Source organism: Vombatus ursinus, unplaced genomic scaffold (genome assembly GCF_900497805.2).
Source record: "Vombatus ursinus unplaced genomic scaffold, bare-nosed wombat genome assembly UNPS02009918.1, whole genome shotgun sequence".
Classification (NCBI taxonomy): domain Eukaryota; kingdom Metazoa; phylum Chordata; class Mammalia; order Diprotodontia; family Vombatidae; genus Vombatus; species Vombatus ursinus.
The window spans coordinates 5106520-5124619 of NW_020949696.1; the positions used below are offsets into that span (position 1 = coordinate 5106520).

At 42.7% G+C, this 18100-nt stretch overlaps 1 protein-coding gene across 1 annotated transcript in view; it reads left to right on the plus strand.

Annotated features, from left to right (window-relative positions):
• TMPRSS9 (transmembrane serine protease 9) overlaps positions 1 to 18100 on the plus strand; it is a 101076-nt gene that overhangs the window by 55093 nt on the left and 27883 nt on the right. The window contains exons 4-10 of the mRNA XM_027853290.1: positions 4766 to 4833; positions 4961 to 5136; positions 5637 to 5678; positions 7642 to 7755; positions 12011 to 12182; positions 15607 to 15881; positions 15997 to 16133. Of these exons, the coding sequence (XP_027709091.1) occupies positions 4766 to 4833; positions 4961 to 5136; positions 5637 to 5678; positions 7642 to 7755; positions 12011 to 12182; positions 15607 to 15881; positions 15997 to 16133 (984 nt within the window). The remainder of the gene's footprint in view (positions 1 to 4765; positions 4834 to 4960; positions 5137 to 5636; positions 5679 to 7641; positions 7756 to 12010; positions 12183 to 15606; positions 15882 to 15996; positions 16134 to 18100) is intronic.

The window sequence follows — 18100 nt, forward strand, 5'->3', positions numbered from 1 at the left end:
CATGGTAAAGTCTTCAGTCTTCTCACGACCCTGGGCTCCTTCCTCTGAGCCTCTTCTGGCATGCCAGGGGCTTGCCAATGTTCTTCTGTGTGTATTTACATGGAAGGGGCCAGAATCCTCCTTTGCACAGGAGTGGTGGCTTTATGTGGGCTCTGGAGATGAAGGACCACTGGGAAGTGTGCTCCAGCCCCTTAGCCCCCTCAGTGACTCTGGGGCATACACTGCAGGACCCTGGCTGAGTCCCTACATCTTCTGTCCTGAGTCCCCTGCCTACCTTTCTGGGCTTTGGGGAATTGCCCAGCTTGGGTTCCACTCAGCTCTGAGCCTCCCAGTGTACCTTGAAAAAACCATCCCCGGCCCTACCTTGAATTATTTAATCTAGGGGTTGAAAAGATCAAGATAGCATACCACGGCTTTCCCAAAATGGCACAGGGAGATGGCTTAGCTTTGTAGATGGAGAGATAGTTGGCCTTGGAGCCAGGAGGACCTGGGTTTAAGTCTTGACTCTGACACCTTCTGGTCTTATGACCCTGGGCACGTCACTTTTTTCTCAGTAACCCAGGGGACTCTCTAACTTATCAATAAGCATTTATTAAATGCCTAGCTAAATAAAGCATTTACTAAGCACTTAACTACTTGTCCAGGGAATACAGATCTAAGCAAACAAGCCAGTGCCTGCCTTCAGGGAGATGTCATTCTAATGGGAGAAATGAATTTAATTGGGGGAACATAGTAGGGGGGAATTAATATAATTATAAATATTATATTATATATTAATATAATATTATATATAATAAAAGGGAACTAAAAAGAGAAAGAGGGGAGGACAAGGGGGAGAAGAAGGCTGGAGAGTTCAATCTTAAGTGAAGAGAAGCCTGGTTGGGGCCTATCCTTGAATAGTGGTTGGACAGGCCTAAGTCAGGAGAGAGAGGCCTCAGGGTGAAGATTTCTCCAGCACAGTTTAAGCTTGGCATAGAGGAGGGAGAGGACAAGCATCTACCATATGCTAAGTGCTGTGCATGCTACATACCAGGGACACAAGGAAAAAGCAAAACAGTTCCTACCCTCCAGGTACTTTTGTTATTGGGCAAGGCTGCATGTACCCATATAATACATAAAAAAAAAAATAGCGTTTTTAGAGAAGAGATGCCAGCAGATGGCAGGATCAGGAAAGACACCATGTAGGAGACAGTGCTTGAGCTGACCTCTGAAGGCAACTAGAAGTTCTAAAAAGAGGTGGTGAGAAGGAAGTGTATTTTGGGCACGGGAGACAATCAGTACAAAAGCACAGAGATGTGAGATGGGATGCCATGTATATGGAACAGGAGGCAGGTCAATTTGGCCAGACTGTGTACTGAAAAGGGAAATGGTATATAATACATAAAATAATATATAATACAGAATAGTATACAATAGAATAAATAAATGAATAGTATATAACGCGGCTAGACCACCCAGTTGTAAATGACTTCAAATGCCAAACAGAAGAGTCTGTGTTTGATCCTAGAAGTAATAGGGAGGTTATTGAGCAGGAGAATGGTATAGTCTGGCCTGTATTTGGGAGTATCTTCTCTTCAGCTGTGCAGAAGATGGATTGGAAAATTGGGAAGACTGGTTAGGGAAATTATTGCAACAATCCAGCTAAGAGATGGGAAGGGTCTGAGCTAGGCTAGCATCTGTGTGAGTAAAGAGACAGGGATACATGTAACCAACAAGACTTGGCAACTACTTGGGTATGTGGGGTGAATGAGCCTGAGGAGTGAAGAATAACTCTAAGGTTGCAAACCTGGGTGACCAGCAAGATGGTGGTGCCCTCAACAATAAATGAGAAGTTGAGCTGGGGGAAGAGAGAATGGATTCTGCTTTGGACATAATTGTGTTTGAGTTGCCAATGGGATATCCAATTGGGAATGTCTAATAGGACTGGAGCTCCCTGATCAGGAGATCAGGGCTAGATATATAGATCTGGGAGTCACCTGCATAGAGATGATATTTGAACCTTTGGGGCTAGTCTTCTTGACCTTTGTCCTGCCTCTGGACTCTGATGATTCTGGAGGAAACAGCGAGGCTGACAACTCTGTGCAGCTCTGCCTCATTTAAATCCAGTTCACACGCAAGTCAAGATTTCACCTTTGTGATGTCATTGGTCTTCTTTGGGAAGGAAGGATCAACAATAATAACAACAAACTTTTTGGAGTTGATGAGGACATTGAGAGAGTAGAGAGAGAAGAAAAGAAGGCCCAGGGCAGAGCCTTGGGGTGTAACGCTGATTAGGAGGCTGGATCGTATAAGAATTGAACAAAGAAAACTGAGAAGGAGCTGTCAGATAGGTAGGAGGAGAACCAAGTGTCAGGAAAACCCAGAGAGAGGAGAGTAGTCAAGGGGACAAGGTGGTCACCAGTGTCAAACGTGCAGTGATGTCAAAATGGATGAAGACTGAGAAAAGGCGATCGGATTTGGCACCTAGACTGTGAGCTCCTCAAGAGCAGAAAGTAGGTCTTTCTTTAATTTGTTTTGCCTTTCTTAGGCTAACTGAGGACCACAGAGGTTTAAGTGGTTTGCCTGGGATCACACACTAGGCAATGTTGGAGTCAGCATTTATTAAGGGCCTACTATGTGCCAGGCACTGTGTTAAGCCATGGAGATACAAAGATAGGCAAAAAACAGTCCTTGCCCTCAAGGAGCTCTGAGTCTAACAGAGCAGACAACATACAAACAATTATAGACAAACAACATGCTGTACATACAAGATAAATTGGGAGTAATCTCCAAGGGAAGGGTCTAAGATTAAGGAGGGCTGGGTAAGGCTCCTTGCAAAAGGTGGGACTTATGCTAACACTTGAAGGAAGAGACAGGAGATGGGGATGAGGAGAGAGAGAATAAATGAAAGGAAATCTCGGAGGCACCAACAATGAGGGGCACTGGGGAATGCCTTCTGCATACACTAAGATTTGAACCAAGCCTTCAGGAAAGCCAAGATGAGGAGGGAGAGAATTCCAGGCATGAGAGACAGCCAGAGAAAAGGCCTGGCATTGGGTGGGGTCTTGTGCAGGGGGGTGTGGGGCCAAGGAGGGGAACTGCAAGGAGGCCAGGGTCACTGGATCCCAGAGGACATACAGGCGAGTAAGGTGCAAGAAGACTGGGAAGGTAGCTGGGAAGGGACCAGGTTGTTGAGGGTCTTTAAAAACCAAAGGACTTTTATATAGGTGAGTGACTTGGTCAGATCTGTATTTTAAGAAGATCACTTTGACAGCTGAATGGGGAACAGACTGGAGTGGGGAGAGACTTAAGGCAGGGAAACCACCCAGAAGGTTACTGCAATAACTTAGAACCCCAATCTGCAACTCTAGTACTGTATCTAGCTGCTCTACAATGCCTCAAGGCCTCAACATGTTGGTTTCTTCACTTAACCCACCAGTTCTCCCTAAGACCCAGAAGGATGAGCAACATAGGAGCTGCCAGAACTGACTATACCTAAATTAGATAATCTGGTACCGAAAAATCTGGCATAGACTGATCTCTCCCAAGAAATATTTTCATTCCCGTCAATGCTGATGTCAACCATTTTTTCATATTTTTAAAGTGCTTTCTGACTAGGGTAAAGGAGACCCTACAAAAATCCTTTTAAACACTGTCAGTCTTAAAGCAACTTTTTAAGACACTTTTAAAAATTGATGTTTTCTGTTTCTTACATCACCATAGTATCCCAATTATCCCTCCCCTACTCCCTCCTGAAAGCCAGCCCATATGACAAACACTATTTTTTTTTAGAGAGGAAAAAAAAAAGTCAGCACAACTGATCAGTACATTGAGAAAGTCTGAAAATCGCAATGTGTAAAAGCAACTTATATTTAATGGCTTTCTCTATTGCTCTTTTCAGACCTAGGTCTATGGATTTCCTTCATTTCTAGAATGTGCATCTGTATACAAAAGCATATATGTATTTTTATGTATATGTGTTCTCTAGATGTTTATGTGTTATACATGTAGTGAAGTTATATGTATAAGTGAATTTTGTATGTGAGAGAGGGCTTATAAGAGCGTGAGTGTGTGTGTATGTGTGTGTGTGTGTGTGTGTGTGTGAGACATAGAATTTTTAGAATTCATGTTCTTCTAGCTGTGTGACCCTGGGCAAGTCACTTAACCCCATTGCCTAACCAAAAAAACAAAAAATGAAAAAACAAAAACAGAAACAAAATTCATGTTCTTGCTAAGTAGGAACACTTCTGAGCACTTGGTGGTTTTTTGGGTCAGGGATGAACACATCATCTTGATCCCTGCTGCCTCTTCTATGTTCAGTTCTCTGGGAAAGTTTTTTTCCTACTTTTCCTTCTTCTGAGGGCAAAGAATCTTTTGATTTGGGAGGCAGCAAGATGTAGGAGAAAGAAAGCAACCTTGGAGCCAAGAGACCTGGGCTCTGGCCCCAGCTCTGACCCTCCCACTTTATGGCCTTGCAGGCAAATCACTTATCTCAGTATCCTCGTCTATAAGAAGAAATAGACCGAACTACATGATACCTAAGGTCTATTCCAGCTCTTCTATTCTATATTATAATATTTGAAGACTCTAGAAGAAAATGATGACCTAGGAATGATGTGTCCTATTCCCCCGAACTTTCAAAAGAAATAGAAAATCTCCCTAGTACCCCTTCTATAGACTATATTCATCAGGGGTGCTGCCCCCTGCTGCAGGGGTGAAGGTGAACTACAGCAAGCAGAAGGAAGGTGGGACCTTCCTTACAATCTCCCCATTTTTTCTTTTGTAGTTTGTAAGTAGCTTTCAGAAGACAAAGTTAGAGGGGAGCTGTGTTGGCTGCACTGTGCTGAGTTATAGGTGAGTTCCACCCCCGCTCCCATTTCTCCTCCTCTGGCATAGATAACAGTCAGGAAGAAGGTGTACGTAGACTTGGCAACATCTGCCTCTGTGTGTTCCTTTCTGCTGCTTCTTTCTCTAACCTTAGGGATGGGAACTCCAGCGTCCTGGTGCGTTTCCGCCTACACTTTGTGTCCCAAACCCTCTGGTCCCTAACTGCTGGATTGGAGGAGGAAACGCTCCGGCAAGGTCTGACCATGAGGTTCCGGGAGCACAGCATCCCCCTGCCCACCTATGGGACCATCCATTCCGCTGCACTCACAGGTGAGCCCTGCTAACCTGGGCCAGGAAGGCGTCAGGTCCAAAACTTCAGGAGTGGGAACACTTCTAAAAACTCTGTGCTTTGTTTTGTTTTCAAGCGGAGCTTGTGGGGAGAGAGGGAAGCAAAAGTCTTTCCAATCTTTAAAAAAGTTTGTATTTAATTTCACTTTTTAAATCATTTCTTCCCTCTTTGCCAAGATAAAAGCTAAAAGCTCTCACACACTCAAGGGAAACTATCCTAAAAGATGACTGAATTGTTGTGGTGCTTTTCTAGGCCTGGTATACTTGAGAGCCCAACACCCTCAATGCAGCCATGTTGTCAGGGACCACTTGTAACTGTTTCAAAACCTCCCATCATGTTCCTGAATTTCTATTATTTTTCCTTCCCTAGTTAAAGTCTTCCTTCCACCTCTGTGCTCTCCCCTCCCATATACCTGTATTACGGTGCCAAGATGAATTTCATGGCTAACCGACTTTGGTTTTCTGCCCTCTCATCATTGCAGGGAACAAGGAGCTGCCTGCCGCAGAAATCGATCTGAAGTCAGGTGAGCCTCGCTTATCTGGGTAGGAGCTCTTTGCTCTATTGACAGCTTTTTTCTTTGTAGTTCATTTTCTGTGGTTTTCCGTTTCCTCTTCCAAATAAGCAAACCGAACTCATTGTTATGTCCAATACTTCATGACCCCATTTGAGGTTTTCTTGGCAGAGATACTGGAGTGGTTTGCCATTTCCTTCTCCAGCTCATTTTACAGATGAGGGAACTGAGGCAAACAGAGTTAAATGACTTGCTCAGGGTCACAGGGCGAGTAAGTGTTTGAGGCCAGATTTGAACTCAGGAAGATGAGTCTTCCTAACCCGGCCCAACACTCTAACCACTGTATCACCTAGCTGCCCCCATCCCATTTTACAGATGAGGAAACTGAGGCAGACAAAAGTTAAATGACTTGTCCAAGGTCACATAGCTAGTAAGTGCCTGAGGCTGGATTTGAACTCAGGTCTTACAGATTTCAGGTCCAGCACTCTATACACTATACCACCTGGTCTTACTAAGCATCTACAATGTGCCAAGCATAGTAACAAGCAAGAATTCTCTCAACAGCATGTTCCCCCAAATTGATCTATAGCCTTTCCTCGAAAGTTCTGGAGAAGGGGAACACTCAGCCTCTCCAGGTAGACTATTTCTATTTTGGGTAGCCCTCATTTTTAAGTTTGGTTTCCCCCGCCCCTGATGTTTGACTCTCTGCAAATTCTACCCATTGTTTCCAGTTCTACCCTTTGGGACCTGGTAGAACCTCATCCTTATGACAACTCTTCGAATACTTGAATATGGCTCTCATGCTCTACCTTAGTCAGATCTTCTCCAAGCTAAACATCCCCAGGTTCTCTAAAAGGTCCTCATATGGGCCGGACTTCAAAGTGCTTCATCATCCTAGCCAAGTGCTCCCCACTTTGTCAACCCCCTTCCTAAAATGGCCCCCAGAACAGAACCCAACACTCTAGAGGTGGTTGGACCAGCGCAAGACCATCACCATGTCAGCTCAGGCTGCCCTGGTCCACCCACATCTAGAGTTCTGGATTCAGTTCTGGGGGCCCATGTTTTAGGAAGGACAACCAATTTGGTGAAGTCTGTAGACCCCTTCTAATAGCTAAGAAAAGCTAATAGCTAGCATTTATATGACACTTTGAGGTGTAGATAGTTCCTTAAAAATATTATCTCATTTTTGAGAATAATGAGGTTTTTAAAATTCGTAATTGAAGGAAATACTAAATTTCAGATAGAAGTTAGTGAAAACAAAGATGTAATTTTTTTCCCATCCAACTTCACAGATCCCCCAAAATCGATCCATGGACTATAAACCATAGATCCATAAGAACTCCTGAGTTCAGGAAATAGGAAGTAGACCATTTTGACTGGAACAAGAGAGTGCATGAAGGGGGATAATATGAAATAAGTCTGGTAAGGTAGGTTGGAGCCAAGATGGGAAGGACTCTAAATGTCAGACGGAGAAGTTTGTATTTTATCCCATAGTTAAGAAGGAACAGCTGAAGATTTAGGAGCAGGGGAGTGACATGGTCAGGCATGTACCTTAGGAAGATTATTTTGGCAGAAGGTGGAAAGAAGGAAGGAGAATAGTCAATCAACCAATCAGCAGGTCTTTCTTGATTATCATCTACTGTGTGCCAAGCAGCATGCAAGACAATGAAGACATAAGCACAAGGAATGAAAAGATCCCTTTCCCCAGGATCTTACATTATAATGGGGAAAATAAGTGTATAGAGAGCAAAAAGATAAAGTGAGTAAATATAGACACAGTAATGGAATTCAAGGCAGGTTGGGAGGGAGAGCACCAGCAGCTGGGGTAGAGGAATCAGGCCAGGCTTCAGGCCAAGATGGCACCTAAGCTGCATCTTACTGGAAGAGAGGGACCCTATGGGACAGTGAGCTTTGCAGGCCTGGACACCAGCCAGTGATTAAAGAATGTGGTGATTGGGTTCTTCTCTGTCCCCAGGGCGCTGTCCAGGGAATGCATTTACCTGCCACAGTAACCAGTGCGTGTCCAAAGTGAACCCCGAATGTGACGGCAAAGTGGACTGCTCCGACGGTTCTGATGAAGCCCACTGTGGTCAGTTGATCCCACCCTCTTTTTCTCTGAAAGAGGACTGAGCAGGGGAGAGGGCCACAACTTCAGGGTTTCTTTTGGTAAACTGCTTGTGCACCCCACCCCCAGACATCCTGGCCTGGAACAGGGGCAGGGCCAACTTGACCCTTGGGGAATTGGTGAGGACATGGGAAGGTAGGGGATTGAAACTCAGGTCAACTCTGGGTGGCCATATGTCACAATCAGCTGATATTTGGAGCTGGAGAAAACATTAAGAGGAAAGGGAAAAGGAGCCAAGATTTAATGTTAGGAAATACCCTCACAGCAGAAATAATAACAACAACAACAACAACAATAATAATAATAAGGAGCACATACATTATGCTTATTGAAAAATACTTTGCAAATGTTATTTCATTTGATCCTTGGAGGTAGGGGCTATTATTATCCCCATTCTCATCCCTCAGGATGAGAAATCTGAGGCAGACTGAGGTTAAGTGACTTGCCCAGGATCATACAAGTAGTGAGTGTCCGAGGTAGGATGTGGGCTAGGTCTTCCTGACTCAGGTCCAGAGCTCTATCCACGGTGCCTACAAAGGAGAAAGAAAAGAGATACTTGGCAAGGCCAGAATACTGGCCCATGGACTTAGCATGGGATCATGGGAATGATTCTGTATTTGAACACTGGAAAACTAGGTTCAATTTTCATTTCTGTTACCCAGAAGCTGCATGGCCTTGGACAAGTCACTTCAGAGGATCTTGCTGAGAGTTGAAAGGGACTTTAGAGGTCAATCAACTATCAATCAGCATTTAGTGAGCATCTGTTAGTCTGGTCCTGGGAGTTGGAAATACAAAGACAAGACAAAAATGAAAGAATCTCTGCTCTCAAAGAGCTTTACATTCTAATGGGGGAGATAAGAGGTAACTATAAAAATAGAAACAAACATCATATATAGGGTATTCCAAAAGTCTTAATGCAATTTTAAGCTGTTTAAGCCTAAACTTGCACTAAGAATTTGGGGATATACTGTATATAAATTTATAAATAAATGTTATATAAAAATATACACTTAATAAATACAAAGTAGCTAAATTCAAGTATATAAAATTATAAATACTATATAACTATATACTTAATAAATACAAAGTAGCTAGATGCAAGTATATAAATTTATAAAGACATGTTACATAAAAATATACAGTTAATAAATACAAAGTATTTAAATGCAAAGCATTTTACAGATGAGAAAAGTGAGGTCAAAAGTTGAGGAGACTTGCTCAAGGTCACACAGATAGTAAGTGACAGAGCTGAGATTCAAATCCAGGTTTCTGACACCAAATCCTGTGCTTTTTACACCAATACACCCTGCCTTGGTTTCTTCATCTGTACCATGGGGATAATAATACCTGTGCTACCTATCTCACAGGGTTTTTGTGAGCAAAATGCTATAGAAATGGCAGGGAGTATTAAAATGTAATTCACAGAAGCACAGAGCACCAGCATGGAATAGTGGAAAGAGTGTCAGTCTTAGAGTGAGGAAGAACTGAGTTCCAATCCCAAATCTGATATTCAGTAGCTGTGTTAACCTAGTTCATGTAATCTCTCTAAGCTTCAAAGCTTCTTGGATTGTGATCTGCATCAGTGAAGAGAGTTCCTACACTGAGAGTTCTCACACTGGTAAAATCACAGATCCTTCACATGTTGGCTTATCAAAGGAGCCACAGGAAGGGGAGACATTTCAGTAGTGTCAAATGCCGCAGCGAGGTCAAGAAGCATGAAGTCCATGAAAAGCCTTGAATTTGTGTACTTTTCTTTGGGAACTTGGGAGGGGAAAAGAAGTAAAAATGTTTTCCGGTGCTACAGCCAAGTGAGAGTTTTTCATGAAAGTTAAAGCCTGGGGGCAGCTAGGTGGCAAGTGTATAGAGCACCGGCCCTGAAGTCAGGAGTACCTGAGTTCAAATCCCACCTCAGACCAAACACTTGACACTTACTACCTGTGTGACCCTGGGCAAGTCACTTAACCCCAATTGCCTAAAAAAAAAAAAAAAAAAAAAAAAGTCAAAGCCTGGATCTGCAGAGACATTGGAGATAATTGAGAGGGAGGGGATTCATATGGGAGCTCAGTCTCTTAGGAAATAGGAAGGAATGGGAACTGAAGCATATAAGGAAGAATTGGTAATAGGGAGAAAGGGCACTTCTCTCTCTGAAACCAGTGGAAATGAAATAAGGAGAGAGACAGAGACAGAGATATGTTTGAGGTAAAGAGGAGCCTACTAGGGGAGGGGATTCATACAATTGGCCATGGGTTTTATGTAAAAGCTTTTTGGGGCATCTAGGTGGTGTAGTGGATAGAGAACCTGCCCTGGAGTCAGGAGGACCTAAGTTCATAATCCAGCCTCAGATACATAAAGTTCACTAGCTGTGTGACCCTGGGCATGTCACTTAACCCCAATTGCCTCCCCTAAAAAAAAAAAGCTTTCATGTTTTTCTTGATGAAATGTAATAAGGATAAATATAAATTCATGCTTGCATTAAAAAAAATAGACTTCATAAGTACAAGATGGGGGAGATATGGTTAGAGACCAATTGGTCTGAAAAACATCTAGGGGTTTTAGTGGATCACAAGCTTAATAAGCACCAACAGTGTGATATATCAGCCAAAAAGCAATAACAACAACAACAACAAAATCAATGCTGCATGGAGAGGTATAACTTAAGGAATAAGGAGGCAATAGTTCCACTGTATTCTACTCTATATTCAAGGTTACACAGATAGTAAGTGGCAGGGTTGAGATTCAAATCCAGGTTTTCTGACTCTAAATCCTATGCTTTTTACCCCAATATACCCTGCCTCAGTTTTGTGTTCAATTCTGGGTGACACAGTTTAGGAAGGATATTGATAACATAAAGGTTGTCCAGAGAGGGGCAACCAGGATAGCAAAGGGCCTGGAGTCCACGTCATATGAAGACTGGTTGAAGAAGCAAAGGATACTTACCCCAGAGAACAGACAACTCAGAGAATATATGAGAGCAGTCACTGAGTATTGGAAGAGCTCTCCTGGAAGAGGGATTAGATCTGTCCTGTTTGGCCCCATGAGGCAGAACTAGGAACAATAGGTGGAAGTTGAAAAGAGGCAGATCTAGGCTGGATCTCAGGGAAAAACTCCCTAACTCTTGGAGCTATCCAAAGGTGAAATGGGCTGCCTTGGAGAGAATGGGTTTCCCCTCATTGAAGGTCTTCATATAAAGGCTTGATGGTCACTTCTCCAGTATGCAGTCATGGGGATTCTTTTTGGGGTGTGGGTTGGACTTAGATGGACAACAAGGACCTTTCCAATTCTACCATTTTGTGATTCTGTGGACAAGATGGAGAGACATGGGTCAAATATCAGCACGTTTGAGTAGACCTAGAACTGGTTGAACAACTGTACCCAAAGAATTCACGGGTTGATGTCAACTTAGAGGTCTCTAATGATGTCCTCAAAACACATCTGTGCTTTTTTTCATGCTGTTCCACATTTTAATCAATAACTTAGGTAAAGGCATGGCTGAAATATTTATTGAAGCAATATAGCTAATGCATTGAATGTTGCAGTGGATAGAGTGCCAGACGTAGAGTCAAGAAGACTCAACTTCCTGAGTTCAAATCTGGCCTCAGACACTTACTAGCTATGTGACCCTGGGCAAGTCATTTAACCCTGGTTGCCTCAGTTTCCTCACCTATAAAATGAGCTAGAGAAGGAAACAGCAAACCACTCAAGTATATTTGCCAAGAAAACCCCAGAGAGGGTCATAAAAAGTTGGACACAACTGAACAACTTCAGCAAAATGGTTGAAATATTTACTGGAGCAATATAGCTAGTACACTGAATGTCAGACTTAATATCTTAAAAAGTCTCAACAGACTAGAATAAAGGATTAATTCTAACAAGATGGAATTTCGAAGGGTTAAATGTAAAGTCTTATACTTGGGTTCAAAGAATCAAGTACAAGTACAGGATGGGGGTGGTATGGCGAGATGAGAGTTCAGATGAAAAAGACCTGGAGGTATCAGTGAACTGCAAGGACGATATGAGTCACGGTAGTGGCACAACAACAGAAGATGATAGAGTTCATCACATAGAAGGTGGACTTGTTGGGGAGATTGATTCCTTCTCAGAGGTGGGTTGCATGACACGGCCTCTAAGGTTTCTTCCACATCTGTGATTTTGTGGGATCTTCTCAGTAACAGGTTATCAGGTTCCTGGCAATGAAAGTCCAAGGTCTTGTCTTTTTCAGATTGTGGAGGCCGACCTGCCTTGAAATCAGCCAACAGGATTGTGGGAGGAATGGATGCTGCCAGAGGGGAGTTTCCATGGCAAGTCAGCCTTCGAGAAAACAATGAGCACTTCTGTGGGGCAGCTATCCTCAGTGCCAAATGGCTGGTATCTGCAGCTCACTGCTTCAATGAGTAAGCTCCCTAATTATTACCAGTTCCTCATCCATCCACCTCTCAAATGGGCTCAGAATGGCTACCATTTCTCACTAAAGGCAAACTAAAAAAAAATTCTTTCTACCATATTGAATTAAGGTGTGGCACCAGAAAGTGAGTAAGTATTGAGAATGAAGCATTGAATTTATAGTCAGGAGATATAGGTTCAGATTCCAATGGCTACATTTCTAGATATGTGACCTTCACCTCAGTTTCCTCATCTACAAAATGGGATTGTTGAATTAGATGATCTCTACAATCCCTTCTACCATTAATACTCTATGAATACTGTGTTTATTGTGTTGTCTTATAATGTATAGATCTGTGCCATATGCCTTCTGTATTGTGGTGTAGGAAAAAGAGTGCTACATAGAATCAGAAGAACAGGCTTTGACTTTTGGTTCCGTCACTTACAACATGTGTGACGTAGAGAACTGGTATGGTATAGCAGGAATTAGGTTGGTTCTAGATTCAGAAGATCTGAGTTTGAGTCTTGGCGCCTACATTTTCTAGCTGTGGGACCAAAGGCAAGTCTTAACCTCTCTGACTCTGTTTTCTCACCTGTAAAAATAGGGATACAATCATGCTTACCCTTTGAGCTAACAATACCACTACTAGGTCTGTATCCCAAAAGAGATAAAAACAAACAAACAAAGAAAAAAACAACAACAAAATAGGGATACAAAATCAACAAAAATGGAAGTGCCTACTGTATGCAGAGTAATGTGTGAGGTAGTGGTGGTGGTGGTGGGGAGATATAAGATTTATACAAGGCATAATTTCTACTTTTGAGGAGCTTACGATATTGTAGGAGGATAACAATACTTTTACTAACTACCTCAAAGTGTTCTACATACCTTAAAGCACCATGGAAATGTGCATTGTAATCGTTATTATTGTTGTTTTCGTTATTGTTGTTATGCTTCTCTGAGCCTCTGTTTCCTCACCTGTGCAATGAGGATCATAATGCTCATACTTCCTATTTCACAGGGTTGGTTGTGACAAATGCAAATCTTAAAGCATTTGGAAGACCTTAAAGCTATATAAATGCTGGCTATTATTATAAATGTACTATTATTAATATTATTCCCTCCATTCTTCTCTGCTTTTTTGAGGTAATACAGTAAAGTAGTAAAGGTAAAAATTTGTTTAAAGGGTGTCAAGAAATCCATCTAAACAGAGTCATTCCAAAGGCATATAAGAATGAAAATGAAAGGAAAACAAACAGAAGAAAAATGGAAAAGATCTGCAAAGACTTTTTATAACAATCTGTTTATAGGCGCAACTGGTTTCACCACATTTGAACTCTCTAACTTTACAGTCCTAGACATGCTTTTGAGATAAGTAGAGATAGCAATAAACAGAACAAAGATAGGAAAAGCAGCCAGGTTGTACTAAGTGTATATAGAAGAGATCCATCTGTGCTAGAGGTAGTGCAATTGTGAGGGTATCAACAGACCAGTTCACAAGGTATCTGCAGGAAGGAAAGATATCAAAGACATGGGAAAAAGTCTTGAACCTTAATAATACCCCCCCCAAAAGCACTTGGTACAACACCAATAACTTCTCATAAATATTTTGTAAAATACATATCTACACTCGTCTATACACAAATTGAGGGCATTTGTAAGAAATAGGTAGGCTTTCATAAAGGATATTCTACAATCACTACACCTTTGCCCTTTTTCAACTGACTAAGAGATGGAGAGGGATGCAAGAGCTCACTGTGTTTATTGTTCATTGATTATAAAAAAGGTTTTGATTTAGAAGAGCAAAGCACCACTTTAAAGGGTTCCCTCCAACAAGGCATCTCCTTTCCATACAGAAGAATAGAAAAAATAATCCTGTTCAAGGAACCTCTGATCACAAACATTAAGTAAGACATAAAATGGGCCGCTAGGTGGCGCCATAGTGCATGGAATGCAAGGTCTGGAGCCCGGAAAACTCATCTTCCTGCGTTCAAATCCAGCCTCAGACATTGACTAGCTGTGTGGTCCTGGGCAAGCCACTCCATCCATGTGAGACAGGTCCCCAGGTCAGATGGCTACATGCCTGTTCATTTTGACTAAGTGGGAAGGGGGAGAAAATCACAACAGAGGGCAGATCAGAGGTACTGTGCCAGAGAAAGAGAGAGGGGAAGTAAAGTTTGGAGAAAAGGAGAAAAAGAAGCAAAATGGATTTTTTTTTTTTAAAGAAGCTTTTGCACTTAGTACTTGAAGTGGGATAGAGTTGCATGGAATTATAACGGACTCAGGGAGACATGCATTCAAACTCCTAGCTATGTGACCTGGGGCAGATCACTTAACCTGTCTGAGCCTCTGCCCATCTGCAAAATGGGGACAACTTATTTTACCGGCAGTGGTGAAGAAAACACCTTATAAACTTTAAAGTGTCATAGAACCACCATCATCTTCCTCCTCCTCCTCACTTCATTACTAAATACAAATTAGATGAAATGAATGGAGATTAAAGAGTTGCTTAAATCTGAAAAGGAACAAGAGAAAATATCATATTCACTCCTTGACGGTGGATATCATCATTATATCCTGGTCTAGGTGGCACAGTGGATAGAGTGCCAGGCCTGCAGTCAGGAAGACTCATCTTCCTGAGTTCAAATCTGACACTTATTAGTTGTGTGACCCTGAGCTATACTTAACCCTGTTTGCCTCAGTTTCCTCATCTGTTAAATAAGCTGGAGAAGGAAATGGCAAACCACTCCAGTATCTTTGCCAAGAAAACCCCAAATGGCACCACAAAGAATTTGACAGGACTGAAAATGACTGAACAATTACATTGTTCTATCACTCCACTGAAAAGCACATTAACCTTCATATCACTGAAACTTTCTCCAACAACATAAAAATGTAATTTGGATTTGATGAGTACAAAAATCTTAAAGTGCACGGAGGAAGAGTAGAAACTGAAGGCTTTGAGTGAATCTGGGAATCAAATTATAAACACAGACGAAGATCAGTCTTCCAGAATTGTTTATCTTTACGATGTGGTTGTTTTTGTATAAATTGTTCTCTTGGTTCTGCTCACTTCACTTTGCATCAGTTCCTACAAGTCTTCTTGGGTTTCTCTGAAACCCTTCATTATTTCTTACAGCACTAAAGTATTCCATTACATGTACCCTAATAGGATGAGACATTCCCCACTTGAGAAGCACCCTCCTAGTTCTTTGCTATAACAAAAAACTGCTATAAATATTTTTGTATGCATGGGTCCCTTTGATCTCTTTGGGGGTACAGGCCTAGGGTAAGAGAGTAAGCACAGTGCTAATAGCTTTGCTTTGCGGGCACAGTTCCAAATCTGAGAAGAGCATTTCTCTAAAGCTGTAGAGTGACTGAAGTACCCCGAGGGATGACCCAAGGGGAGTCTGATTGGTGGTTTGCTCCCCTAGATTCCAGGACCCCACAGTCTGGATGGCTTATGCTGGTACCACCTTTCTCAGCGGCTCTGACAGTGGCACTGTGAAGGCCCGTGTCGCCCAGATCATCAAGCACCCCTTCTATAACTCAGACACCGCAGACTTTGATGTGGCCGTCCTTGAGCTGGGCAGCCCCTTGCCTTTCACCAGCGATATCCAGCCAGTGTGCCTCCCCTCGGCCACTCACATCTTCCCTCTCAGGAAGAAATGTCTCATCTCCGGTTGGGGCTACCTGAAGGAAGACTTCTGTAAGCACTGCAGGGGGGGGGGGGGATGGCTAAAGATCTCAGCCCAAAGAGAAGGCCAAATGAGGTTGGGAGGATGCTCCTTAGACTGTTTGTCTGCTTTCTCTTTCCTCCTTAGTGGTGAAACCTGAGGTCCTCCAGAAGGCAACCGTGGAACTCTTAGACCAGGCACTGTGTGCAAGCCTTTATAGCAACTCGCTCACGGACCGGATGGTGTGTGCCGGCTACCTGGATGGGAAGGTGGATTCCTGCCAGGTGAGGTGCCAGCCTCTGGGGAGAGCATAACCCTCTTTACTGGGGATCAGGGATTCATCTCATCAAATCCCAAGAGACAGGCTAGTGACGCCTATAAACCACCTGTTATCATTACGAGATGGTAGCTGGTGTGTGAGCCTCTCTATACCAGTCAGTCGATAAACATGTATTAAGCACCTACTATGTGCCTGCCAGACATTGTGCTAAGTTCTGGAGATACAAAAAGAAGAAAGATTCAGTCCTACCCTCAAGGAGCTCACAGTGTAATCCCCACTTGTTCCCCCATGGCGCACTAGTTGCCTAGCTGCTAATAATAATTAATAATAATAATAATAATAATACCTAGCATTTTATAGAGCATTTTAAGGTTTGCAAAGTACTTTACATGTTATATCAGTTGATCTGTTTGTCTTTCTTTGTATCTCCAGCACTTAGCGCTTAGTATGGCACATGTTACTGTTTGGTTGTGTCTGACTTTTCACGACCCCTTGGACCACAACATGCCAGCACTGTCCACGGGCTTTTCTTGGCAAAGATACTGGAATGGTTTGCCATTTCCTTCTCCCGGGGATTAAGGCAAACAGAGGTTAAGTACTCAAGGTCACACACAGCTACGAAGTTTCTGAGGCTGGAGTGGAACTCAGGTCTTCCTGACTCCGGGCTCAGTGCTCAATCCACTGAGCCATCTAGCTGCTCTAGTATGTCCAACAGTAGGTCCATAATAAATGTTTGTTGACTTGACTGTGCTATTATTATCCCCATGTTACAGATGAGAAAACTGACAATATAACTATAACTTCTATGGCGCTTTTAAGATGTGCCAATGCTTTCTTTCCATAGGTTAGCTCATTGGATTCTCACAATAACCCAGGGAAGAAGGTGTTATCATTATTCTGATTTTACAGTTAAGGAAACTGAGGCAGACAAAGGTTTAAGTGGTTTGCTCTGTGTCACATAGCTAGTGTTTGAATTCAAGGTCTTCCTGACTCTAAATACACCCTTGCTCCACCCAGTTGTCTCTGTATTCACTCTATTATTAGGCGACTGGTTGAAATGCCAAATGGGGGCAGGTAGGTGGCACAGTGAATAGAGCACCAGCCCTGAAGTCAGCAGGACCTGAGTTTAAATCCAGCCCCAGACCAAACACTTGACACTTACTAGCTGTGTGACCCTGGGCAAGTCACTTAACCCCAATTGCCTAAAAAAAAAAAAAGAAAGAAAGAAATGCCTAATGCACCTGCATTGAAAGGCAGTGTGGTGTAGTAGAAAGAGACTTGGAGGGTTATCCAAAGACCTGAGTTTGAATCTTGGCTCTGACACTAAACAGCTGAGTGACCTTAGGCAGATCACATCAGCTCTCAACTTCAGTGTCCCCATCTGTAAAATACAGATAATATTATCTGCAATGCTGACTGATCTCAGAGGGATGTTTTAAGGGAAGTGCTTTGTCATCTGTAAAATAATACAAACAAAAATTGGTCTGGACCTTAGCTTCATCACTTAACGAACTCCTGCTGTGGAAATTCTCTCCACTAAAACAGACAGATAATGAATCTCTAATTTAATGCTTTCAAGAGCTGTCTGGAAATAGGACAGAATAAGTGACTTGCCAGGATAGGTCAGAGGTCGTACTAGAATCTAAGTCTACCTTGAGGTAGCTAGGTGGCAGCTAGGCTAGGATAGCAACCTGGGCCTGGAGTCAAGGAGATCTGAGTTCAAATCCAACCTTAGACACTTACTAGCTATGTGACCCTGGGCAAGTCATTTAACCCTTCCATTTGCCTGTAAAATGAAGATAATAACAGCACTTATCCCACATGGTTGTTGTGAAAATGAAATGAGATATTTGTCAAGTGCTTAGCACACTGCCTAGCACACAGTAGGTGCTATAGAAATGCTTATTCCCTTCCTGACTCCAAGGCTGGCCCTTTATCCACTGGGTCACACTGCTCTTACAACAATTATTA